Source organism: Coregonus lavaretus (assembly GCF_964263955.1).
Source record: "Coregonus lavaretus genome assembly, chromosome: 26".
In the NCBI taxonomy this organism is placed as follows: Eukaryota; Metazoa; Chordata; class Actinopteri; order Salmoniformes; family Salmonidae; genus Coregonus; species Coregonus lavaretus.
In genome coordinates this window covers 10,429,607-10,457,497 of record NC_140013.1, presented here as the reverse complement: position 1 = coordinate 10,457,497, position 27,891 = coordinate 10,429,607, and the positions used below count along the sequence as shown (strand labels likewise).

At 42.0% G+C, this 27,891-nt stretch overlaps 1 protein-coding gene across 4 annotated transcripts in view; it reads left to right on the top strand.

Moving 5' to 3' along the window:
- Positions 1-4,158: 4,158 nt before the first annotated feature.
- Positions 4,159-27,891, top strand: part of LOC311102194 (RNA-binding protein Nova-1-like) — a gene marked incomplete at both ends in the record, with an annotated part of 47,414 nt that continues 23,681 nt past the window's right edge. For 2 of the 4 annotated variants that reach the window (XM_084143447.1, XM_084143444.1), the window contains 2 exons: positions 4,159-4,315; positions 17,436-17,579. In XM_084143447.1, the coding sequence (XP_083999573.1) occupies positions 4,159-4,315; positions 17,436-17,579 (301 nt within the window). Of the gene's footprint in view, positions 4,316-6,162; positions 6,238-17,435; positions 17,598-27,891 lie in introns of all 4 variants that reach the window. The other 2 variants (XM_084143445.1, XM_084143446.1) reach the window with 2 other exon arrangements.

Sequence of the window (27,891 nt, the reverse complement as noted above, 5' to 3'; positions counted from 1 at the left end):
GATCGAGGTCCGCTCCGACCAGGGTGAAGCCGGCCGGCTCCACTTCTCTGTCCGGGACTCTGTCATCCAGCCAAGTCTCCCAGCTGTATTGGATTCCGCTGCCAGCAACGTTTTCATTATTTAGTCCGTTCGTAGCGGGTATGTACACGATCAACAAGATCAGTCCAAAACCCACCACTGGAAATCCATGGTTGGCAGAATGTTTGTAAACTAAGTGTACAAATTAAAAACATAAAATAACGCCACTAAGTGTACAAATTAAAAACATAAAATAACGCCACACTGAAGGTCGCAACAGAGACGCTGCTAGCCGCTATTTGCTTAGTTACGTTCATGGTTACGTCACGTATGACGAAAGCGCGTAAGTGCAAGCCCACAGACACCCATAGAGAATGTATTGAAAGCTTTGAAATTTGAAAAAAATAGATTTTACATGACAGGCTATGAGAGACTTCTGGGCGATTTTCAACCTGACTGAAATCGCCCAAAAACGGGCGGGGCCATTTGAAGCACGACTTTAGCCTGATTTGACATTTAGTGGCAGTCAGATCAGATTACAACACTGATAACTACTGTTGCCGTGATATAATTGATTAGAAAAAAAATCCCTTCCTTTTCCCGTTTGGCAGTGCGTCGCCCATATCGCCCTATTGAACAGGCCGTCCCTGGTCAGGGGCCATGTTTGTCAGGGACTGGCCTGTCACTAACAGTCTCCGGGGCTGCAGCTGGAATGCCGCTACATACTGTATCTGGAGTAGTTTAGCTGTAGAATAAACGGTTTCCTCAGTTTAACCACTAGGTGGTGACATTGCATAATAATCCTAGTTCCACCTGTATCATAGCCTACTTTTACTTTCACCAATCACCACGTGAATTGGCCTATAATGCATAATGATGAGGGTTTGTGGATTTAAAATCAGTTATTTTGGGATCAAGGATCCAGGAAAAATATGAAATATTATATCTACAAAACACTATAACAGTAAATAACAATACGATTGAATAATATTGCATACAAACTTGACCTAATTTTCATGTAGTTGAATAATAATATTATTATTAATAATAATACTGATGATGATAATACATGATAATAATACATAATGGAGACTTGAATAACTTAAATAACATAAGGATGATCACACCAAATGTGGCAATTTGACCCGGCTCCTTTCAGGCAGCAGGTCAGGAGGGAACAATTGTCCCAACACCATGTAGGAGGGGGCAGATGGGGACCCCCTCCAAACAATGGGATGGGGGTTATGCATGGAGAATCATCCGCTGCTAGTCTACATCACGCAGGCTTTAGCCTTTTACTTCTAGCACAGAAGGAGAGCCGCATGGGTTTATGTGAAAGCTCATAAACCCATATTGCTGGAATGGAGAGGTTTACCCCAAGCCATCTGTCCAAAATGACCAGATGAATACAATGCTTTGATGGGAAAATACAGAGATTGGTGGCTTACCTACACATAATATGTGCCATATCACTCTGAATGCACTGCAGTTACCAGTTCTTTTAATGGTGGCATTGGATCTAGTTGCCAGGCCATCTGGCATTTTGGGCAAATGCCAGATGGCCTGTCCGCCACCCCGCCTCATCTGGAAGTAACCATTCTAAAAGTGGGTCTCCCTGGCCTGGACCCCTATAAGAGCCGCCCTTTTGTCACAGAGAAAGGCAAGATAGGCTACTCCAAATTACAGACAATACATTTTTAGCCTGATGGACCTGTCTGACTTGGGTTTTTTGTGCAAAATTAGAAATATCTGGCTAATAATGGCGGCCTCAAGGAATAAAATTGGCTGGTGTGGAGGCGTCAAGCAAAAAAATTGTGTGGGCCTCAAGGGGGGAAACAATTGTCCAGTGTGTTAGAAATGCCAGAGACAATTTCTGGTCCCAGTCCGCCCCTGAGATGAGGAACCAATGGAAACCTTGTCATATATCATATAATACATGTATATCATATGTTGTGCTGTGCATCGCCTGAATAATCAGCCTTTCTATCGACAGGTACAAATATTATCATACATTTTCCATTAGGCAATCTAGGCAACCTTACACCCAGATAAGCTTCATAATAGTCTAGGCTACAACATCTGTTAGCTCCTATACATCCTGCCTTATAAAACCCAAAGAATGTTCTTAGTATGCATCATTGTAAAAATGGCTTATGGGCTAAGCTACTTCACATTTTCCATATTACTGTAGCAGCCAACCACTAAAAAGATTGCTGGACATTATAGGTCCACACCATGGGCTGAAAGAAAGTGGGATACTGCGCAATTGTTTCTTATCCGAAGTCCGGCGGTCCAATAAATTGTCTTATACATCTGCCTTGGATTTGCCACGTATTTCCACACATCAAGCGGCGTATTCTCGGAGAAAACCGAAATGGCTCACCGTTTGGAATTTCACAACCATCTGAAATCGTGTGAGATCCCTGCTTGTGTGTAGGCCACGGTCGATGCAATGTCACCTTGACGAGAATCTAGAGGAGCTCGAAGGGCGCTCAGCATCTGTCTAGGACTGAACAGGGAGAGAGGGTGTGTGCCGGCAAAGTGTGTTTGTGTGTGAGAGAGGCAGTAAAGCCCGGCTCGGGGAGTTCGCGCGCACGGAGGATCCCTCCATTTGGTTTCTTCCACACGGAGATGGCTGGAGTCCACACAGGTAGTACTTCCCAGTTTCCTTTCCTATAGGTATAGCAGTTTCTAAAAAGGGTTTATTTTAGAATATGTTTGTTTTAACTATTTAGTCAACGCTGTTATGGAAATTATAGGATGTAGGCCTACACTCTAATAATTAGGCCTACCGTAATAGGCAATAATAATAATAATAACAACAACAACAACAATAATAATAATAATAATAATAATAATAATAATAGTGTTTTATGACTAAGCCACTTCATCGTGGCGGTTTTTTCTTTTCAGAAAATGTTCACAGTACGAATTTCAGTGAACGAGGCACTGTGGAGCGCAGTTAGAAGTTACGGCTCCAAATCAGCCTATGTTTTACATCTTCCTGTGCAGCGCGACCCTCGGTTAGTTGTCCGATTTTGACTAGATGGGATACAGTTTTTGTCAGATGTACCTTTTCGTAACAAGTTAGGAGAATTTACGCAGCAGGTTAGGATAATTAACGTAGCAGGTTAGGATAATTAGGTTACGTTTAGGAAAAGGTTTAGGGTTAGCTAAAATGCAAAAAAGTATCAACTTTTGACGTACATTTTACAAAAGCTGTGTCCCTTCTAGCCAAGACCATGTTGTCCCGACACCTCCTCTTTCTTTATCATGTGACATTCATTTTATACTCGGTTTGCCGGAGAAAATCAGTTCATCCAATCGCGTTACGAGAGGGGCGGCTCGTTTTCTCAACATTTGACAGGGATGTATTCTGATCCTCATGACGTCACCCGATACCCTGCACTCCTACAGTCAGTCAGCGAAGGGATGCTCTGAACGCAAGATTGCAGCATCTTTCCTGAGAGACTACAAACAAATCGCACCACCCTCTAGCTTTGTATCCATTCTCGGCATTCTCTCCCCTTTGGACCCTCCTGAAAACCCACCCCTTGCCCTCCAACATCGAACTGCAAGGTGTCTTCATGCACGAAAGGAGGACCGGATAGAACACCATATTTTTTATTTCACCGCCTTTCCTTTCCCTTTATTTATTTAAACTCTTTGTCGTCTGTATATTTTTGTTTTGATATTTTATTTTGTTGACCATTGCCTAGCTGCAATACAGAGAGGAGCGCCATCGTTCTGCATTTCTTGATAGGAATATGCGCTTTATTGCAGTGGAATTAAATAACCCACATATGAAGAAATTAATGGAAGATTAAATTAGCCTACTTTCTATAACACGTTTATAGTATCAGGAGCGGGACATCATTTATCCGTTCATTGTATTTTTGTTGAGGTTACGTTCCATACGCAGCGCAAGCATCGTCTTCCTCGATTAGAACAAATAGCCCCTATACTCTGCGTAGCATCTCCGTGTTCTCTGAAAAGGCGAGGATAACGCGCAAGTTATTTCATTCTCAAGAATATAGGCATTTTCGATTTCTGAATCGCTTCGTCTATTCAAATACTATTTTTTCAATTGGTTACGTTGCATAAAGGGATAAACGCAGTTTCACCCAACCTACTTTAAAAATGATGGCCGGCGGGGCAGTACAGCAAAACGGGATTTTCTTGAATCCTCACCATCACAATCAACAGCCGCACATGGAGTCGGATCCTCCCGATTCGCGTAAAAGACCCCTGGAGACCCCAACCGAGGCTAGCAGCACTAAACGCACAAACACGGGAGGTAAGTAAAAGATGAGGGATTATCTCGAATGTGTGAATCCAGTTTATCCTTATACCCACACTGGGGTAGCACCAAGAAAGGGAAAGGATGGCAGGTTGATTATCATCTTGATGTAGCACGCCTCGACACCACCGAAACTAGTGTTATTTAGTGATGTATAAAGCAAAATGTCAAATATATTGCCACATGTTGTAGTCCTTTTTCCATTGCATTTATTTACAAATTAAGGAAAATCCTTTGTGTTGATGGAATGAAGACAATGACGGGGGTGAGTGAGAGGGTGCTGATTTGGAGGGAACCCTCAGGTCTCATGTATGCTCTTAGACAAAAAGGTGCTATCTAGACCCTAAAAGGGTTATTTCATTCATATTTTATTTGACCCATTTTTAGTTTTACGCAAAATAAATTGCGGACGTCCAAAATAACAAAACAGTCTCCAAACTACAAACAACTGAAAAACATTCCATTGTTGACCGCGCTCACATCCCTTGCTTTGTGACGGGCAATCGTGTGATTATCGATAATCTGGCACATAGGCTAGGCTACTCTAGTCTCTTTGTGTGCAATTACTCAAGAAGACAATCACATTCACATAGACACCATTAGTAGTAGGCCTAAATACAGGAGCCTACATTTCAGTGCAACATTGTCATCTGCTATTATGCAGTCACTGCTTATACTTCATCATTATCATTGTAGCATTCGAAATACTGCACCTCACATTAAAGAAAGGCTACATTGCCATTGAATACATTCCAATCATGATTCGATTCACTGGTTGGATCAAACATGGATGTTACCATAGGTAATCACCATTTGGTTTTGGTTTACATGCTGTCATGCGCCAAGCATTTCCATCCTCTACTGACATTATTACTATACCATTAGTATTTACTAATCCTGACTTCATGGACTTTTGATAGGCTTACAAAACATTTTTGAAGATACATTTATTTTATTTTAGAATAGGCATTTTAGTGTGGCACACCTACTTACCACACACATAACAATATCATGATATTGCTTACAACCAAAAATAGCCACATAGTGACCAAATAAGTAATTTCCCACAATGCATTACGATGATTAAACGCTGTCAAAGAAATTAAGTGAGACAGCTTTGTTAAAACGAATCGATGCACAGCTGCACATATCTAAAAACCATGCAGCACTCTTGGGAGACATTACCTACACACATATCTCATCCATTTGACCAAATTAAATGTCTGTGATTATGAGAACAGCTTGAGTACAGTAAACCACCACACTTTCCCATGGAGTATTGTAGTCAACAGACGCCCAGTCAAAACACTTACACACACACATCTATCTCAAAACACTTACACACACACATCTATCTACTCAATGAGATTACACATAGTAAAATGACAGTTTGTTTTTGTTTAAACATTGGAATTACTTTCTCAGAAATGATATAAAAAGCAATGTCCTGGAAAGATACAAGCTTTATAAGAATACATTATAAAGGCTCATACATGCTTATAACAAGTTGTAAAGCATTATAGCAGTCGGTTATAACAAGTTCAATGTTAGCAACCACTTCAATAGCTTGATGTTTTAATATTTGCATCACACACAAACATTCAGAACTTGTTCACTAAAGATCCACTGAGACCATTCTAAACAATACCCTCATGATCATAATACCCCAGAGTAATTGAATGTGTCTATAGCAGAGCAACCATTGATACTGTATGTAGGAAACAGAATCAGTTGTAGACTTCAGGACATTGAAGCCAGTTACAGGGGGGTACAGTACCTCATAATCATTTGTGATAACATTAGTTTTGCCACACACACACAATGTGCTTCCTCTTTCTGTATAGTGGCCTTCCTGCAGCCCCTTTTTGAAACTGAAGGCATTGTATTCCCTCACCAGGAATCACACTCTGAGGCACATGGTAAGAGAGACAATTTGATTTTGTTGTTATTCTACTTTCTTTTGCTATTCGCTTACTAAATTACAATATTGCTATAGCAGTTTGACAGTGATATGAATAGTTCCTAAAGAAAGGCAAAAATAGTCTGCAGACTACAATAACCCAATCTTTTCTGAAACTATTTAGGAAAACTTGTAAATCTGATTTCATATATTCGGCCTACATCTTTTATTGAGCTAAACTGATTAAATATAGCTCAATTCATAAGCATCTTATCTATATGGACTATCATGAAAGCTTTGATTATAAGCATATCATCTGCAGAAAATGTAGGCATATGTTTACGTTTTATATAATTAAGTCCATAGCATCCATTTTCATGTTAAACTGCCATGCTTATTTTGTCATGCTATTCATATTTATGGAATTGAAAAGGTTATCATATTTGTAATATTTGCCTAGCTATTGGATATGTTGTGTATATTCAATTGGTTGTTTATAATTTCGTAATTAACATGATCATCATTCCTTTTGCATGTCATTGTTAAAGGGGGGATTGATTGGGAATGATGATAAAGTGGATTAGACCTATTTCAACCTCAATGAATGTTGTGTTATCTAAATATTGTCTACTCTACTGAATGTTCATCTCTGTCTCAGTCATACTACAGAAGATATGGGATGAGAGTGCATTGTGCTGTAGCCTATAGAGGCTATAAATCATGTTTACATGTTATATATGGTGACACTCTTATCACCGACTCCCTTGGTTTGATTTCATTTACAATCCACATGCTTGACTTGCTCCCACTGCATACCCATGGGACGCATATTCAGATAGGTCTTCAGCCCAACTCCCCTCTTATAAATAAAAACATTATATTCCCCTCTGTCCACGTTAATAAGATATGATGAAGTCATTTCGTAAATGGATGGACTGGCACCAAAGTGGCTTTAGTGGACAGTGGTGAGGAGGCCTTTTAATGCCCTTACCAAATGACGTGAGGAGACTGTGAATAAGTCCGGGGAGGGTGGAGGGTGAACAGAGAGGGGGTGTGAGGACGTTGAGGACCCAGACGAGCTAGTGATGGGAGGGGGAGGGGGTGTGATGATTCTCCAACTCTACCCCCCTCTCTGGCAGAACCCATACACAGCACTGAGCCATCGGTCTATTGGACAGGGCCTTTGATGTTATCGATCGCATCGATAGTGTTTTGTGTTGCTTTCCTCTCCGGAGCTGAGCTGACTTACCTTCCCCGGATTGATCCAATGGTGCTGAGGAGAATGCGTCACACTTTCACAGAGTGAAAAAGACCAAAAGAGAGCAGAGCTGTTTTTTTATAGAGGCTTTGCATAAACATTTGCAAATTGATTTGTCAATGATGGTGAAGGAGCACTATGAACAAAGGGCAAATATAAGCTTTGTCCCGGCCTATCGCCCGCCAATCTCGTAGCCACCCAGTGTGTGTTAGCCCGGGCTGTTGTAGCCGAAACACTGCGTCCTCCCACTTCTCTGCGGCATGGCTGTTTTTCAGCTGAGCGTTTCTAGGCAGCACGGCGCTCTCTTGCTCTCCATCTATGCAAATCATGGTTCTCCTTCAGCCCATCACGACTGAGCCCTCTACTCCACCTACCCACTCACCTCCCCATCAATCACAAGCTGCCATTCACTACCTACCCCCAGCAACCGCATGCAGCCGTGTCTGCCCATCCATCCCCATCCATTACCATTAACATGAAGGGGGCGCTGCTTCTTCTTCTTCTTCATCTGTTATTTTTTTAAAGCACTGCGTCAAAGAAAAAAAAAATCCCATTGTATAGGGCGGGGTTAGGGTTGGGGCGGGTGATGCTCTCGAAATGGTGGCTTACAATTGGACGCAGAAGTCGCCTGTCTCCTCCAGCCCGCTGCCGAGTGGAGGAGAGGCCTCACGATGAATATGGATGAGAGCGATGAAAAGAGTGATGCAGAGGGGAAGATCTAGCCCACTCTCGAAACAGCCATGCTTGACGAACAATGCATGGCGCCTTTCACACACTCACACACACTGGAGATGGAGTGTCGCTCAGTATGGGCATTAGCATAGTTCAGATAGCCGTGTCCAGAAAGGGTCAAATGTGGACACTAGAAGGGGGGACATTTTGAAAAGACTATACACTGGTTAGACCAAACGGAAACACATTATGCATCTGGCTATATAAGGAACGGAGGACAGCCACCAGGAGGTCATACAGATTCACTGGTGACCTTGAAAACACTCTGAGACAACAGAATGGCTACAGATGTGAAATACCTTTTATTCAGCCTTATTCATGTTCTAGGGTTCATGACTCAGAGTAGGCCCCATATAGAACCAAGACAAGTGGTTGTCCGCTAACTGGTGTGGAGATTTAACTTGAACAAAAGGAGTGGAGGGTGAGACTAAGCCCCGCTCCCCCACACAAACTCACCCAGCTTAAGTGAACTGCATTTTTCCAACTCCCCACTGCTTTAGCCTAGCCCAGAGGCCCACCCAGCCCCCGACACCAGATCCCCAGAACCGTCCAGGCTGATGGAGCCTATTCTGGGCTCCAGGACTCCTGGGAGCCCCTAGCAACAGATTGCTGTGTTTATCAACTAGTTTATTATGTCAGGTGCCTATTCATTATTTATTGTAGCTAACCCTTACATACACACATAATGACACACACACACACACACACACACCCTTGACCGAATGACATTGATCCAACGCCAAGCATAGTATGAGTAAGACATGCGGGATGTATTCTGACCTAGCTGGCTCACTTTGTCGTTTTCCCAATAGAACATATGGGGAGTGGTGAGTTAGAAGCATTTCTCTGACAACACACATACGCACGCATGCACGCACACACAAATACACAATAGTCGACTGATTTTCCTCCATTTAAAAGGGCACTTCTGGATTTTGGCAATGAGGCCCTTTATCTACTTCCCCACAGTCAGATGAACTTGTGGATACCATTTTTATGTCTCTGTGTCCAGTAAGAAGGACGTTTGAGGTAGTTTTGTGAGCCAATGCTAACTAGCGTGCTAGCAAATACCCATAGACTTCCAGTCATTGCGCTAACGCAAGTTAGCAATTGCGCTAGCACTTGTTAGCAACTTCCTTCAAACTGCTCGCAGAGATGTAGAAATGGTATCCACAAGTTTATCTGATACTGGGGAAGTAGATAAAGGGCCTCATTGCCAAAATCCTGAAGTAACCCTTTAAGTCTTATGCACTGACAAGTGAGATTAAATTACTATGTTCCTGCAGAAACTTTAACTGCTGGGATCTTTCCCTGTTTGTGTTGTGTGAGCGGAAAGAAGACTAAGACTAGGAACTACAATCCTGATGCCTAACATCTGCTCAGGGCGGATCACGTCTCTTTCAGGTCCATGCTCATTTATATCAATCCATCCACAGTCTTCACTGGGATGTATGAGCCAATTATTTAAAACCCACAAGAGTTCAGCTAAAAGCCTCTTCACACAAAACGTACACATTTAATCTAAGGATGTTCTGCCCTAGCCTGCCTTGGCTATTTTATGACAGCGTCAAGGAAATATATCTGACAGGGTTAGAGCGAGTGGTTTTTTGTTCCCTATCAGAGATCGATGTAGAATGCATGCTGATTGTCTAGACAGGAATAGCCGAGCATCTGCACAGTCATCATGCTTGATTAGGAAGGGCTGCATGCAGGATTATCATCTGAGTAACTGGGACTCGCCATGATACAGTCAGATCTGTATAATAATGATTAAAAACAGAGACAATTAGAACATAATTTTTATGTCTAAAAGTGGCCCACTGTATATGAAAGGTGTGTGTTTACTGTTTATGAGATGTTTATATGGATATACAGTATGTATGTATGTCCACCTGTCTGTCTGTGTATTTGTTGTATTTGTGTGTGTGTACTTGTATTGAGTGCGTATCAGGGTTCATGTGCAGCAGCAGAACCCGTTTGTGTTTGATATTATTTATCAATTCCCTTATTAACTGAGGCTGGTTAAAAGTAGACCCATCCCAATCAAAACGAGGTCAGTCTTGGCTTTATTGGGAATCTGGGTCAATGCAGAACGCAGGCAGTTCTGCTGCTTCTTATACTCAGCGCAGGCAGGCTTACTGTCAGCTGGTGCTGTGCGGGAGAAAACAATGCTATAACCTGCTTTAAAACGCAGAGGTCTGTCCCAGCTCTATGTATGATTTCATCGCTATGACCTTACTCCCAGTTAGAACGGAAAGTATCGTATTTCCTCCTCGTGTAAAGCGCTCTCTCTCCATCGCCCCTTGGGTGGGTTCAACAGACCAGGTGCAATTTTATGATTTGGAGCATGCTGAGGAGAAAAGCAGTGCTTAGAAAACACTATTTCTAACAAACACTCTCTGCACACACACACACACAACACAAGAAGTGGGGGTGCATCGATTAATGAGATTATAGCAGGACCAGTGAGTGTTTTGATGAAAGATAATGAACTCTCTCAATTAGCTGATGATTCCCCCAGCCAGGCCAAAACCTCTTCTGTCTGCCTGCCTGCACCCCTCTCACCATCTCCCTCACCAACACTCTATAAGGTACTTAGTGTTCTTGGTTAGAAATAGCATGACACTCCTGAACACATGCTAGGAAGTCATCAATACACATGCAAGAGGTGTCGCTATTTTATTGCAACTCAAGTCAAAGTGTGAGGGTAGCCATCATTATAACCGGCAATCAAAAGGCAATGGTGTCATAACTCATGACCCCCCCCCATCCCTTCTCCACATCTTGCACAGTGGATTGATTGCTGTTGCATTAGTATAGAACAGGTATTATGCCCTGTTCCATCCGTAGTGTAGCTTGCACATCAACAGTGCATGTGTGTGGTGAAGTGACACAAAACCATGCCCTCGTAATAATAATCCTATTTATATCTGCCGCCTTGGGGGAGTCAACCTGGATTAATTGTGGTGGAATATTAGGAGAGGAGGAGAGGACCCAGGCAATTGGTTGAGACACTGCGATACAATGTCACCTTAACCCTCAAACTACCAACATATTTTACATACATGAATTACCAACTTGGGTCATTTTGACCCCAAGAAGAAACTATTGGAAAAAGCAAAAATAATAGAAAAATATCAACTTAAATATTTTCAAAACATCATTAGACATGTAAATAATGTTATCAGATAAAAGTGTTTTACCAAAACATACTGTTATTTTAGCGAAGCTACAGTTAATTAGCATATTATGTAAAACTGAAATAAATACATTCCCTTATACACATCCACATTAACACTAAAAAGCTGAATTACCATAATTTGATTGTAGTATCATTCAGTTAAGTAAATATTCATTCAGTTAAGTGTCATATGTGTGGTAAAAATGTCTGTCATTTAAAGGGGCAGTACAACAACATTTGAAATATGCTAAATTTATGGGACAAAAAGGAATTCACCAATTGATCCTGAAAGACATATGGCTTAGTTTTCTTTATTTACTTACCCCACAGCCAGCATTAGCATCACTGCTGGTGACACAATGGGAGTGGTAGGGCCTATGGCAGGATGCTTCAAAAAGCATTCCCAAATCCTCAAAGTCACTTCAAAACTAATGTTATAGCAACCAAAATACCATAACAAGTTGCACATATAGAATATTGGAGGGTATTAAAGGAATTCTGGTATTTATATAACATTTTCCATAGCAGAACTATTTTTCGGAGAATACATACCAATACAGCACTATATGTACGTTCAGAGGGGAGCTAGCTGGTTTCTGTATTACAATTCTACCAAGCATTCATACCACTGACATAATTTTATGAGCTGTTTTGACTGCACCTAAGCATATATCTAAGGTAATTTAGATTTTGTGCACGGTCATACCTAGTTATAACCAGTTATAACCATAGGCAAGTACATAAGGTGCTCCATATCTGCAGGTGATCAGGTCAAGATCACTCCAATAGGTTCCCCTCCCCCTAAATAAAAATGCCACTTTGTCCATGACAGTCAACAGAGGCTCATCATAACACACCCCTTCTTACATGTGTCTCTTGAGGTCAATCTTCTCCAGGTGAACCAGGGGCTTGAGCTGCTCAGCTTAATATTATGTCTCTGGAGAAACCTGGATTCAAATAAATCGTTTTTTAGATTTGCCCTAGAACAGGGATCTCCAACCCTGTTCCTGGAGAGCTACCCTCCTGTAGGTTTTCATTCCTATCCCAGTTGTAACTAACCTGGATAATCTTATCAACTAGCTCATTATTAGAATCAGGTGTGCTAGATTTGTGTTGAAGCGAAAACCTACAGGACGGTAACGCTCCAGGAACAGGGTTGTAGGGCCCTGCCCTAGAATAATGACTTTTCAGAGAATACGCAGAGATTCAGAACATATCTGACTTCAGTATTGCAGTTCTATCAAGTATTTAGACCATTGGCAGACTTTGTATACCATTGGCAGATTTCTATATTAAAGAAAATAAGGTAATTTTGGTTTTGTACACAGTCATACGATACGTGGTACAGAAAAGCAGAATTTTAGGTGAGTACATGGGGAGCTATATCTTTGTAGATGATCCGTCTATCTGGTCAAAATCACTGATACAGTGTGGTCCTCTGTAGCTCAGCTGGTAGAGCACGGCGCTTGTAACGCCAAGATAGTGGGTTCGATCCCCGGGACCACCCATACACAAAAATGTATGCACGCATGACTGTAAGTCGCTTTGGATAAAAGCGTCTGCTAAATGGCATATTAATAATTAATAATACAGGTCCCCCTCCACCCTCTGGTGGCATGGATAACTTGTAATTATGTCCCCAGAGAAACCTAGACTCAAATGAAGGTCCTATCTATACCATTTCTATAGGCGGAATTATGTGGTCAAAATGAGGTCAAAAGGACTTGAATTTTTAAAAAGTCAATTTAAAATAATTATTTAGATTTATTAAGAAAAAGTTGACTGACAAGTCATAAGAAAATGTAAGAATTTAAGAAACCACCTATGGGGTCAAAATGACCTCAGTCGGTAGTTTGAGGGTTCATGTTCCAGTCAGGGAAGAAGCTATAGACCTTAAAGTCCCAGTCAGGGAAGAGGCTATAGACCTTAAAGTCCCAGTCAGGGAAGAGGCTATAGACATTAAAGTCCCAGTCAGGGAAGAGGCTATAGACCTTAAAGTCTCAGTCAGGGAAGAGGCTATAGACCTTAAAGTCCCAGTCAGGGAAGAGGCTATAGACCTTAAAGTCCCAGTCAGGGAAGAGGCTATAGACATTAAAGTCCCAGTCAGGGAAGAGGCTATAGACCTTAAAGTCTCAGCCAGGGAAGAGGCTATAGACCTTAAAGTCCCAGTCAGGGAAGAGGCTATAGACCTTAAAGTCCCAGTCAGGGAAGAGGCTATAGACCTTAAAGTCTCAGTCAGGGAAGAGGCTATAGACCTTAAAGTCTCAGTCAGGGAAGAGGCTATAGACCTTAAAGTCCCAGTCAGGGAAGAGGCTATAGACCTTAAAGTCCCAGTCAGGGAAGAGGCTATAGACCTTAAAGTCCCAGTCAGGGAAGAGGCTATAGACCTTAAAGTCCCAGTCAGGGAAGAGGCTATAGACCTTAAAGTCTCAGTCAGGGAAGAGGCTATAGACCTTAAAGTCCCAGTCAGGGAAGAGGCTATAGACCTTAAAGTCCCAGTCAGGGAAGAGGCTATAGACCTTAAAGTCCCAGTCAGGGAAGAGGCTATAGACCTTAAAGTCCCAGTCAGGGAATAGGCTATAGACCTTAAAGTCCCAGTCAGGGAAGAGGCTATAGCCCTTAAAGTCTCAGTCAGGGAAGAGGCTATAGACCTTAAAGTCCCAGTCAGGGAAGAGGCTATAGACCTTAAAGTCTCAGTCAGGGAAGAGGCTATAGACCTTAAAGTCCCAGTCAGGGAAGAGGCTATAGACCTTAAAGTCTCAGTCAGGGAAGAGGCTATAGACCTTAAAGTCCCAGTCAGGGAAGAGGCTATAGACCTTAAAGTCCCAGTCAGGGAAGAGGCTATAGACCTTAAAGTCTCAGTCAGGGAAGAGGCTATAGACCTTAAAGTCCCAGTCAGGGAAGAGGCTATAGACCTTAATGTCTCAGTCAGGGAAGAGGCTATAGACCTTAAAGTCTCAGTCAGGGAAGAGGCTATAGACCTTAAAGTCCCAGTCAGGGAAGAGGCTATAGACCTTAAAGTCCCAGTCAGGGAAGAGGCTATAGACCTTAAAGTCCCAGTCAGGGAAGAGGCTATAGACATTAAAGTCTCAGTCAGGGAAGAGGCTATAGACCTTAAAGTCCCAGTCAGGGAAGAGGCTATAGACCTTAAAGTCCCAGTCAGGGAAGAGGCTATAGACATTAGTCTCAGTCAGGGAAGAGGCTATAGACCTTAAAGTCTCAGTCAAGCAAGAGGCTATAGACATTAAAGTTTCAGTCAAGCAAGAGGCTATAGACCTTAAAGTCCCAGTCAGGGAAGAGGCTATAGACCTTAAAGTCTCAGTCAGGGAAGAGGCTATAGACCTTAAAGTCCCAGTCAGGAAAGAGGCTATAGACCTTAAAGTCTCAGCCAGGGAAGAGGCTATAGACCTTAAAGTCTCAGCCAGGGAAGAGGCTATAGACCTTAAAGTCTCAGTCAGGGAAGAGGCTATAGACCTTAAAGTCCCTGTCAGGGAATAGGCTACGGCCGGTTGCTGGCTTAAGGCTTCTGCATGCTTCGGTTCGGCTGGCGCCTAGGTACGCGAGTGTGCTCGACCACTTGAAAAGACCTTAGCTTGAAAAACTAGAAGTGGCAATAGGACTGTTTGTCCATCTTGAGATGCTGTAGCCAGCAAACACCTCCTCAAAATAGTCAGAATTTAAGAAATCTGCCATTAATTTTAACATTTCTGCCAAAGAGATCTTTGGTGCAGTATTTCTCAAGTGAAAAAATCCACACCTACTCATTCAAGGGTTTTTCTTTATTTTTACTATTTTCTACATTGTACAATAGTAGTGAAGACATCAACACTATTAAATAACACATATGGAATCATGTAGTATCCAAAAAAGTGTTAAACAAATCAAAATATATTTGATATTTGAGTTTCTTCAAAGTTGCCTTGATGACAGCTTTGCACACTCTTGGCATTCTCTCAACCAGCTTCATGAGGTAGTCACCTGGAATGCATTTCAATTAACAGGTGTGCCTTCTTAAAAGTTAATTTGTGGAATTTCTTTCCTTCTTAATGCGTTTGAGCTAATCAGTTGTGTTGTGACAAGGTAGGGGGGGTATACAGAAGATAGCCCTATTTTGTAAAAGACCATGTCCATATTATGGCAAAAACAGCTCAAATAAGCAAAGAGAAATGACAGTCCATCATTACTTTAAGACAAGAACGTCAGTCAATTTGGAATATTTCAAGACCTTTTAAAGTTTCTTCAAGTGCAGTCAAAAAAACCTATCAAGCGAAACTGGCTCTCATGAGGACCGCCACAGGAAAGGAAGACACAGAGTTACCTCTGCTGCAGAGGATAAGTTCATTAGAGTTACCAGCCTCAGAAATTGCAGCCCAAATAAATGCTTCACAGTGTTCAAGTAACAGACACGTCTCAACATCAACTGTTCAGAGGAGACTGTGTGAATCAGGCCTTCATGGTTGAATTGCTGCAAAGAAACCACTACTAAAGGACACCAATAAGAAGAAGAGACTTGCTTGGGCCAAGAAACACAAGCAATGGACATTAGACCGGTGGAAATGTGTCCTTTGGTCTGGAGTCCAAATTGGAGATTTTTGGTTCCAACCGCTGTGTCTTTGTGAGACACAGTGTGGGTGAACAGATGATCTCTGCATGTGTAGTTCCCACCGTAAAGCATGGAGGAGGAGGTGTTATGGTGTGGGGGTTCTTTGCTGAATTCAAGGCACACTTAACCAGCATGGCTACCACAGCATTCTGCAGCGATACGCCATCCATCTGGTTTGGGCTTAGTGGGACTATCATTTGTTTTTCAACAGGACAATGAACCAACACACCTCCAGGCTTTGTAAGGGCTATTTGACCAAGAAGGAGAGTGATGGAGTGCTGCATCAGATGACCTGGCCTCCACAATCACCCGACCTCAACCCAATTGAGATGGTTCGGGATGAGTTGGACCGCAGCCAACAAGTGCTCAGCATATGTGGGAACTCCTTCAAGACTGTTGGAAAAGCATTCCAGTTGAAGCTGGTTGAGAGAATGCCAAGAGTGTGCAAAGCTGTCATCAAGGCAAAGGGTGGCTACTTTGAAGAATCTCAAATAGAAAATATATTTTGATTTGTTTAACACTTTTTTGGCTACTACATGATTCCATATGTGTTATTTAATAGTTTTGATGTCTTCACTATTATTCTACAATGTAGAAAATAGTAGAAATAAAGAAAAACCCTTGAATGAGTAGGTGTGTCCAAACTTTTGACTGGTACTGTTCTGAACTGTTTTGGATGGGAAGCATGTGGATGCTCCAGCAGTCAGGTAGCCATCGTCATACAAAACAAAGACACTTTTGTTCCGGGGTTGGGGGGTAGCTTTGTTTCCTCTCTGCTGCTAACCCCCCATCTGCCAACTTTGAAGCAATGCCTTCATGTCTTCAAGCTTTTGATGTTTCAGTTGTGTTCCTACTACAGTAGCCTGTGTGCCTTCGTGTTTTGTCCTATATCCAAGGAGGGTGGGCGGAAGAACAGGAGCTGAGAGCAGTGTAAAAGTTTTCTCTGTTATGGATACAGTAGTTTTGAAACTGACCAAAGTGTAAGAGACATTTATGGAAACCAGACTGTGTAGCGGTAGATGGTGTATATATGGGAATATGGTTATGCAATGTGTGACTGTGTTTCCAAAAGCATTACATCTATTTGATTAGATTTAACAGATCACATAGCCCTTTATTAATAACGGTCTGCCAAAATGATGACAAAGAGCAGATTCTTCTGTGAAACGCAAAAATTAAATTAAATCAATTTGTGAAAATGATTTACAGCTGTAAATGCATGGAAAGAGGATAGTTGTTATGGAATGTCATCATAATCTAACCATGCACTTAGATGATTTTCTGTGGAGTTTAAGGATGCCTGAAAGATGAATGTATAGGTTGAGGGGGGAAAGAGGGTGCAAAACAGAGATGGATGATAGTGGCTGTATGATTTTAGTACAGGTTGATGAATCACCTGAGTGTAGTATATTCTGACTTCCTTTTTCTGTTTCCTGCCTGCAGAGGAAGGTGAGTACTTCCTGAAGGTTCTGATCCCCAGCTATGCGGCCGGCTCCATCATCGGCAAGGGAGGACAGACCATCGTCCAGCTGCAGAAAGAGACTGGCGCCACCATCAAGCTGTCCAAATCCAAAGACTTCTACCCTGGTGAGTGCTCGTTGACCAGTGCTATATTTCAATCAATGACGCTGTATTTTAGAGATCTTTCAACAGTAAATAAGCTTATTTCGGGAGTGTCCTATATGTATTTATTTTCTAACCTCTGCCTCTCAAAGAGGCAGACGTGTTGTGTCTGGAACCTGATTCCACTGGGTAACAGACATGGCCTCTATCAAGGCTCAGGTTTCATGCAGCCGTGGATCACATAGGGACATGCGAGCGAACATAGAGTCAAGTTCACCACAGATACCGGATTAAAGGGTTAATTAAAGGTGAAATTGTATTTGCCTAAACTCTTAATTCCCTCATGACATGACATTTTGCACGGCTAGACACATGAGATGGGCCTCAGCTGTGTGCCATGGCTGTCAGTGAAGGAGATTGTGTGCTTGATTAGAATTTGCTCTGAACAACACAGGCAGAAAGGGATACATTGAAATTATGAGATGAACCAATCACTGTACATGTTAAATCTCTATCGCACTCAATGGGATTCTTGTCTGGACATGTGAAATGGGAGAAGGTAGAATCAGTTTCAGATGTTGGGCTCCTTGTTAGAAGAGCATTGTAATTTCCTGTACATCCTTCTACTGCTAGCCCTGTCAACAGAACAGGCCATCTCTGTTGTATCTCCTCTCCCTGGGACTCAAGACCCCAAACTCCAGCCAGCTAGACCAGATGCAAGATGCGAGACCCCCACCACCCCCGACCCTCCCAAACATCCCCAACCCTCCTCCCTTATTGGAATTGGCAGTAACTAGCGATCTGATGTTGAGAACGGCCTCGTTGAGATAGAGAGTGAAAAGGACCACAGAAAGAGGGAGGAAGAGAGTGAAAGGGGGCTAAAGAAAGAGATGGCTGTAAGGGCCCCTTTCTGTCGTCTTGGAGGAGTGTAGCGGGGGGGGGGGGGGGGGGGGGGGGGGGGGGGCTTTATGGAGGTGGGGGGGGGGGGGGGGGGGGGGGGGTGTCCTTCCTCTGTACTGAAGGAGGCATCTGTATGCAAATGAGCACCGGGCGGCTCTTCCTGGGTGACAAATCAAAAGGTCCACCTGCTTCGATGTCCCGTCTGGGGGCCCACCAGGGGAGCATGGAGGGAGGCTCCGGGTGAGGTGGGTGCCGTGGGGAATGATGGGGAAGAAAGTCGAATCAAGTCAGAAGGAATGGCTGTGTAGTGCTTGAGACTCTGTCCCACCGTACAAGACGTGCTCCCTCAATTCATCCTGGGATAGTGCCTCACCAGCATTTCATTCCCAACCAATTAGTTGGCCACAGAAGTATTGGGCCGAGACAGGCAAAATTCATTATTATAGGAGCCAAGATTTATTAGATACAGCCCCTTCCAAATATAGGCCCCTGCGACGTTTACTGGAAAGTAGAGGCCATATTTTACTGCGACCTTGCGTCGACAGAGTGGAGGCCTGCTGCTCCATTTTACAAGGGCTGAAAAAACGTAGATTAGAAAATAGATCTCTGTATGACAGCGTCATTGCTCATACCTGCAGGTGTCTGGGCCTATAGGGAGAAAAGGTAAAGGATGCTGCAGCCACACATGTCATCCATTACTCTTTCTTTGGGGATCACAAGCAGAATAAAGATATTAAGACATTAGCTATCGCACCCAGAGCGCAATTGGAACTGATAATAATTGCTTGACAAAAATGTAATGTAATACTATGGCAATCCGGGTTATAGGTAACAATCCTTCGCATGAACTGCTGACATTATTACGCATATTCACTGATAATGATGGAAATTAAGATATGCAAGATATTTGAATAGATATATATTTTTAATAGCTATATACACTACCGTTCAAAAGTTTGGGGTCACTTAGAAATGTCCTTGTTTTCGAAAGAAAATCATTTTTTTGTCCATTAAAATAACAGCAAATTGATCAGAAATTCAGTGTAGACTCCGGGATGCAGAGTTGCAAAGAAAAAGCCATATCTCAGACTGGCCAATAAAAAGAAAAGATTAAGATGGGCAGTCTGAGATATGGCTTTTTCTTTGCAACTCTGCCTAGAAGGTTTAGCATTCCGGAGTCGCCTCTTCACTGTTGACGTTGAGACTGGTGTTTTGCGGGTACTATTTAATGAAGCTACCAGTTGAGGACCTGTGATGCGCCTGTTTCTCAAACTAGACTCTAATGTATTTGTCCTCTTGCTCAGTTGTGCACCGGGGCCTCCCACTCCTCTTTCTATTCTGGTTAGAGCCAGTTTGTGCTGTTCTGTGATAGGAGTAGTACACAGCTTTGTACGAGATCTTCAGTTTCTTGGCAATGTCTTGCATAGAATAGCCTTCATTTCTCAGAACAAGAATAGACTGATGAGTTTCAGAAGAAAGTTATTTGTTTCTGGCCATTTTGAGCCTGTAATCGAACCCACAATTGCTGATGCTCCAGATACTCAACTAGTCTCAAAAAGGCCAGTTTTATTGCTTCTTTAATCAGCACAACAGTTTTCAGCTGTGCTAACATAATTGCAAAAGGGTTTTCTAATGATCAATTAGCCTTTTAAAATGATAAACTTGGATTAGCAAACACAACGTGCCATTGGAACACAGGATTGTACGCCTATGTAGATATTCCATAAAAAATCAGCCGTTTCCAGCAACAATAGCCATTTACAACATTAACAATGTCGACACTGTATTTCTGATCAATTTGATGTTATTTTAACGGACAAAAAAATTGCTTTTCTTTCGAAAACAAGGACATTTCTAAGTGACCCCAAACTTTTGAACGGTAGTGTAGGTATAGCAAATCCCCTTATTGTATGGGACACTTTTAAATGTGCCTTTAGAGGCCATGGAATTTATTGCTCATCTCGAAAACAAAAGCAATTTTGGTCAAAAGAGTCCATACTAACAAAGGAAATAGAAGGTCTAACAGAACAGATAGATAGCAATAAAAACTGTACATAGAGGCTCAGAATAAATTAGAGGAAAAACAAAAAGAAATGGAGAAACTTATTCAAGAAAGATCAAGTGTAATATATTATAAAAATAAAGCAAACTGGATGGAATATGGGGAAAAATGCACCAAATTCTTTTTAAATCTTCAACATAGAAATGCTACCAAAAATAATTTCCTGAAACTGGTTACAAATGACGGAGTCACCCATGATTCACCAAATGATATTTTGAAGGAGGAAGTTTTCATTTCAGTCACCTCCATCTCCTCTAACTGAAGCTAATTGTAGGGATTTTTTTATATTGATAATGTAAAATTAACAGCCATACAGAAAGACTCATGTGAAGGTGAAATTACAGAGGAGGAACTTCTGGATACAATTAAAGACTTTAAGTCTGGGAAAACTCCAGGGTTGGATGGCATACCAGTCGAGGTATACCAAACTTTTTTTGATATACTCAGAGGACCGTTATTAGCATGTTTTAACCACTCCTATGTAAATGGTAGATTATCAGACACTCAAGAAGAAGGTCTGATTTCATTATTACTGAAACAGGATACAAGTGGGAAATATAAAGATCCTGTCCATTTTAAAAATTGGAGGCCCCTTACACTTCAGTGTTGTGATGTAAAAATTCTAGCAAAATGTATAGCGCATAGAATTAAAAAGGTATTGTCGGACATTATTCATTCTAATCAGACAGGTTTTTTACATGGGCAATACATTGGAGATAATAAAAGGCAAATACTGGAAACAATAGAACACTCTAGGAAACCAGGCCTACTATTCATAGCAGACTTCAAAAAGCCATTTGATAAAGTACGACTGGGGTTTATATATAAATGCCTGGAGCATTTCAATTTTGGAGAATTACAATTTTTACATTACCATGTAGTTTACCAATGAAATGGTCTGATGGTGATGTGGATATACACATCACCATCAGATAAGATCTTGCTACCATGGAAAGGTAAATACCTGTCTATTTGTGGAAAAATCACCCTGATTAACTCTTTAGTATTATCCCAGTTTACCTATTTGCTTATGGTCTTGCCTACGCCTAGTGAACAGTTTTTTAAATTATATGAGAAAAAATATTCCATTTGATTTGGAACGGCAATCCAGTGGGTCAGAACTTTACATATTCTAGTGGGTCAGAAGTTTACATACACTAAGTTGACTGTGCCTTTAAACAGCTTGGAAAATTCCAGAAAATGATGTCATGGCTTTAGAAGCTTCTGATTGGCTAATTGACATCATTTGAGTCAATTGGAGGTGTACCTGTGGATGTATTTCAAGGACTACCTTCAAACTCAGTGCCTCTTTGCTTGACATCATGGGAAAATCAAAAGAAATCAGTCAAGACCTTAGAAAAATAATTGTAGTCTGGTTCATCCTTGGGAGCAATTTCCAAACGCCTGAAGGTACCATGTTCATCTGTACAAACAATAGTACGCAAATATAAACACCATGGGACCACACAGCCGTCATACCACTCAGGAAGAAGACGCGTTCTGTCTCCTAGAGATGAATTTACTTTGGTGCGGAAAGTGCAAATCAATCCCAGAACAACAGCAAAGGACCTTGTGAAGATGCTGGAGGAAACAGGTACAAAAGTATCTATATCTACAGTAAAACAAGTCCTATATATCGACATAACCTGAAAGGCCGCTCAGCAAGGAAGAAGCCACTTCTCCAAAACCGCCATAAAAAAGACAGACTACGGTTTGCAACTGCACATGGGGACAAAGATCGTACTTGTCTGAAGAAACAAAAATGGAGCTGTTTGGCCATAATGACCATCGCTATGTTTGGAGGTAAAAGGGGGGGCTTGCAAGCCGAAGAACACCATCCCAACCGTGAAGCACAGGGGTGGCAGCATCATGCTGTGGGGGTGCTTTGCTGCAGGAGGGATTGGTGCACTTCACAAAATAGATGGCATCATGAGGAAGGCAAATTATGTGGATATATTGAAGCAACATCTCAAGACATCCATCAGGAAGTTAAAGCTTGGTCGCAAATGGGTCTTCCAAATGGACAATGACCCCAAGCATACTTCCAAAGTTGTGGCAAAATGGCTTAAGGACAACAATGTCAAGGTCTTGGAGTGGCCATCACAAATCCATGACCTCAATCCTATAGAAAATGTGTGGGCAGAATTGAAAAAGTGTGTGCGAGCAAGGAGGCCTACAAACCTGACTCAGTTGTTGGAAGCTTGTGGAAGGCTACCCGAAACGTTTGACCCAAGTTAAATTTAAAGGCAATGCTACCAAATACTAAATGAGTGTATGTAAACTTCTGACCCACTGGGAATGTGATGAAGAAATAAAAGCTGAAATAAATCATTCTCTCTACTATTATTCTGACATTTCACATTCTTAAAACAAAGTGGTGATCCTAACTGACCTAAAACAGGGAATTTTTACTAGGATTAAATGTCAGGAATTGTGAAAAACTGAGTTTAAATGTATTTGGCTAAGGTGTATGTAAACTTCCGACTAATGTAGGGCATGCTGTGTCCATAATAAGTATATATGTTATAGGTTGAGAGCTTTTGTGAAGGAGCACAGTTGGAGAGATATGGTATATAGAAGCAAAACGGATGGACATCATGAAAATGATTGGAGAGGTTGAGGGTAGAGGAAGTTCAGGAGTAAAAACAAACAAAATATAATTATTGTAAAATTGACTGTGTCCATAACATTTATATAGTATGTATAAGCTGGTTTACTCACCAGTTTACTCCAATTAGGGAAGGGGTGGTGGGGTTGGAAAGTAATAAAGGAAATATATATTTTTAAAGTATATATATATATATATATATATATATATATATATATATATATATGTATATGTATGTATGTGTACATGTACATGTATGTGTATGTGTATGTGTATGTATATATATATATATATATATATATATATATATATATATATATATATATATATAAAATATAATTATTGTGGGTGACACACACACTCCACCATACACACACACACTCCACCACACACACACACACACACACCATCATCATCGTCATCATGGTCCTCTGTAGCTCAGCTGGTAGAGCACGGCGCTTGTAACGCCAAGGTAGTGGGTTCGATCCCCGGGACCACCCATACACAAAAATGTATGCACGCATGACTGTAAGTCGCTTTGGATAAAAGCGTCTGCTAAATGGCATATTATTATTATATATTTGCGGGAGAAGAAAACCATATGGGGGATTGGAAGTGATGCAGACAATTACATTGATGGAAGTTACAATCTATCTGCAATATTAAAGCTCAACTACCCCCCAAAAAATATATTTTTCAAAAATATTTAAATACAAAAGAAACAAAAAAACAATGCAGTTCAAGAAATATAGTTAAGAAAATATTTACTATATAAACTAAATAAAAAGTAACACAATAAAATAACAATAACGAGGCCGAGTCACTATGCGGGGGTACAGGTTAGTCGAGGACATTTGTGGTCCTCTGTAGCTCAGCTGGTAGAGCACGGCGCTTGTAATGTCAAGGTAGTGGGTTCGATCCCTGGGACCACCCATACACAAAAATGTATGCACGCATGACTGTAAGTCGCTTTGGATAAAAGCGTCTGCTAAATGGCATATTATTATTATTATTTGTCAGGCTTTTCCTGCTTATGTTGTATGTGATATTGTCGTTTGAGAAATGCTGGAAACTGATTAAGAAAGTCAATGTCAACATTTCTCATTTCATGCCTTCAGATGGCAATTTGCCTCAAGGTGCTATATGCTCTTTCACTTTCATATGTTAGCTGCCGACTATAGAATACAAGAAGATAGCTAGGTGTTTTCCATTCCAATTATCATCCAGTTGATGAGCTTACTTGTTCTGGGTCACCTCTCCAGTTTCTGGAAGCTGTCTACTGTATCCAGAGACTGTAAGTAGGTCAAGAGACTGATGGTGGCGTCTCTTCCTTCCTTTAATATGAGGACCAGTTTGGAAGATACATTACAGTAAAATGCTTATTAATACATGGTTCATAAAGACCACAGCCTTTACATGTCTTTGACCTATGAACCCACCTACAGGCTACCACCTTCAAATCGTTTGCCCCTGTCCACCTATGACACCCCATCCTTCAGGATGCCCTCCCAGTATGACATCACCACAGGGACAGTTTAATGGGGTTCAAAGGTGATGATGATGGAAGAATAAAGAACTCTCCCTTTAAGTGAGAGACAGTCCCCCCATCTTGTTGTTTGTTCCTAAATGTTGACTCCCTCCACATTTAGTTTGTTCCGACCAACCGCTCACTGATCTTCCCCTCCAGCTTCTCTGTCCCTCCCTATCGCTGGAGCGTGGCACCATATTGAAGCTTTGTCTTAATCCTCTGACATGATTGCGGTTTTCAGTATTTAATACCTAGCCAAACCCCCCCAGCCCTCCCCGCTGGCCCCCCCCCCCAAGCATTATCAACATTACTGATTTCTCCCTTCTAAGCCGCTTAGGCTCAAAGCTTTTTGACTGAAAGATGAAAAGCCGCAATATTACATATCCAACTCGTCTGGGTGAAATTAGTTTCCTGTTTGTTTTCATTTACAGTTTTTTTTCTAGATGAATCATTATTACCGTCTGTGGTTTAATTCAGTTATTCAGTTAATTCAGTATATCATCAAAATAAAATGATTGATGTTGATTCTGACTGAATTTCAGAAATATTGTGATGAATGCATAGTTTGATGTCTCATGCCGCTTAACCAAGAGCTTCACTATTGATATGAAGTTATGTTGTCATTCTCTAGACTGCCCTCTCTCTTTTCACTTCTGGTCAGCAATGTTCCAGGAAGTAGTTTTATTCCAGGAAGTGATGCTGTTCAGGGGAGTAGTTAGATATGGGAAGGGGCATTTTAAGGCTAATGGTAGAAGGATACCACTATTTTGACTGTATTTTGATGTTAAACTCGGTGAACTCACACCTAGAGACAGGCCAGTTTCATTGGGTTGAGATAGTGGTGCCTTGAACTGTTGAAGATTTCTGTCATTGATTACCTTTAGAAAACATAAAAAATGGTCTCATATCCACCACTGCCAACATTATGCCATTGGCATACATGTACAGCTCACAGGAGGTTGGTGGCACCTTAATTGCAGAGGACGGGCTCGTGGTAATGGCTGGAGCGGAATAAGTTGAATGGTATCAAATGCATCAAACACATGGTTTGATGCCATTGCATTTGCTCCGTTGTAGCCATTATAATGAGCCGTTCTCCCGTCAGCAGCCTCTACTGGTACAGCTTTAAAAGCAACAATTCTCATTTTAATAGCAATACACTCCATATCCATTTGAAAACAATATCATAAAATCCACAGCACTTGGCTAATGCTGGGTCAATGCTATCTAGTTGTACCAGTGCCTTTGTGCATGTCAGCCTAGTGTGTGGAGGGTCTTTGTTGAGCAGCAATAGTGACAGTATCACCAGTAGTAACAGCAGCAGTCGCAGTAGTCCCAGTGAGGACCGCAGGCTGGTGACAGGGTGTCCAGCGTCACCGTGGGGGCATAGGATGTCCCTTTAATCCAACTGGCTTTGTTTTTGTTTTCCATCATGTGTGACGTCACCGTCAAGCCAACGAACGGCCAACTGGCTACATAATGCCTTGTGCCAGTCAGTGCCAGTCTACCATACCACCATGGGACTGTCACGTCATAGGCAGGCAGCACACACAGGAGCACACAGGAGCACACAGGAGCACACAGGAGCACACAGGAGCACGGGGAGGATTATAATGATGATGATTCAACTACTACTCACCATCCACATTATCTTCACCAGGTTTTTGTTTTGATTTGAATTGTTTTCTGGCATTATCAAGATGGCCTTGCTTGACTGTATGACAGCTATCTTTGTGATGTATTCAGTTTGGTGAGATGAACTGCTGGACATTCTGTACGCTTCCTGGTCCACTCCATCACCCAACTGCCTTGTGTAACTAACCCAGAGGCTTCACTCACCTCTGCCCCTGCCTGCAATCACCCTGCCCTGCCAAGAAAGGCATGGCCACATCCAGAGCGGAGTGCGGGACATTGTAGCTACCGGCAGACGTAATACCCAGATGCATTCACCCCAATCTCTCCTCTTCCTTCCTACCCTTTGCAGCTATCCCATTTTGCAGCTCTCTCTCTCTCTCTCTCTCTCTCTCTTTCTCTCTCTCTCTCTCTCTCTCTCTCTCTCTCTCTCTCTCTCTCTCTCTCTCTCTCTCTCTCTCTCTCTCTCTCTCTCCTCTCTCTCTCTCTCTCTCTCTCTCTCTCTCTCTCTCTCTCTCTCGCGCTCTCTCTCTCATTAGCTACCCCTACCTCTTTCTTCTTCCAAGTCTCCTCACTGTTTTGATCTCTCATCCTGTATCCATTGCTCTCTCTCTCCCTGCTGTCTTCAGTCTCTGGGGTGCTGTACCTTCGCTGGCTCCATGTGCTCCAGCTTTTTAATCAGATATAATAAAAGAGCTCACTGGGACCGGCCATAAATATCCCTCCATCAATATATCCCACAGATCAATTGTGCCGGGAGTGGGAGTACCCTGCCCGCCTGCTGCCTGTATGGTGAAATATGATTGTCATCAACCCCCTACACTCTCACTATCAAACAACCCCGATAATCCATTCCCTGCATAACCTCCATTGATCTAACAGGCCTAAGTCTGTGTTCACTTCTGGAAATGAGAACTGTGGCTAAGTGTGCAGGGAAAGGTTAAGGGAAGAGAGGCAGTAATCTTTTTCCGCCTGCTGAGTTTTATCACACGGTTACTCATATCCCCCCCCCAGACTCCCCCTGCCCACCACAGCCAGTCAGTCTGATAACTCACACCTTAGCTAGAGAAAAAAAATAGCAATGTTTTCTTAAAAGTGCTTGAATAAAAACCAAATGGGTGATTCATCTCCAGCTGAAATGTTATGTCATAAACATGGTATTATAAATTCTAATGACAGTCCTGCAACAAGACTTGTTTAAAGCTCAATTTTCAAATATTCCCTCCAGTAAAAGAAAGTAGGGGATAGTGAATCCAGTCATTATCTTACTTTCTTTTAAGAAATCTTTGAACAGGTTCCATTTCTGTGTCTAAATGGGGGATATCTGACCCTGTGATCCCACTCCACAAGGCACCTGCCAATCATAACATCATCAGACCTGGCAACCAATCAGAATACACCTCTGTGGTTGCCGGCACAGCAGACAGGCCAGAGCTGTCCTGTGATTGGCTGTAGCCAGGCTGGCTGACAGAGAGGGACGGGGGCTTTTGTTACAGACTGATTATGTACGAAGGGAGTCGAAAATAGCCGCCTCAATCCTTCCTTTGTGCTGGCATGACAAAGCTCCTGCCCCAGCTGTGCTGTCTCCTCTCTGGGACTATGCAAC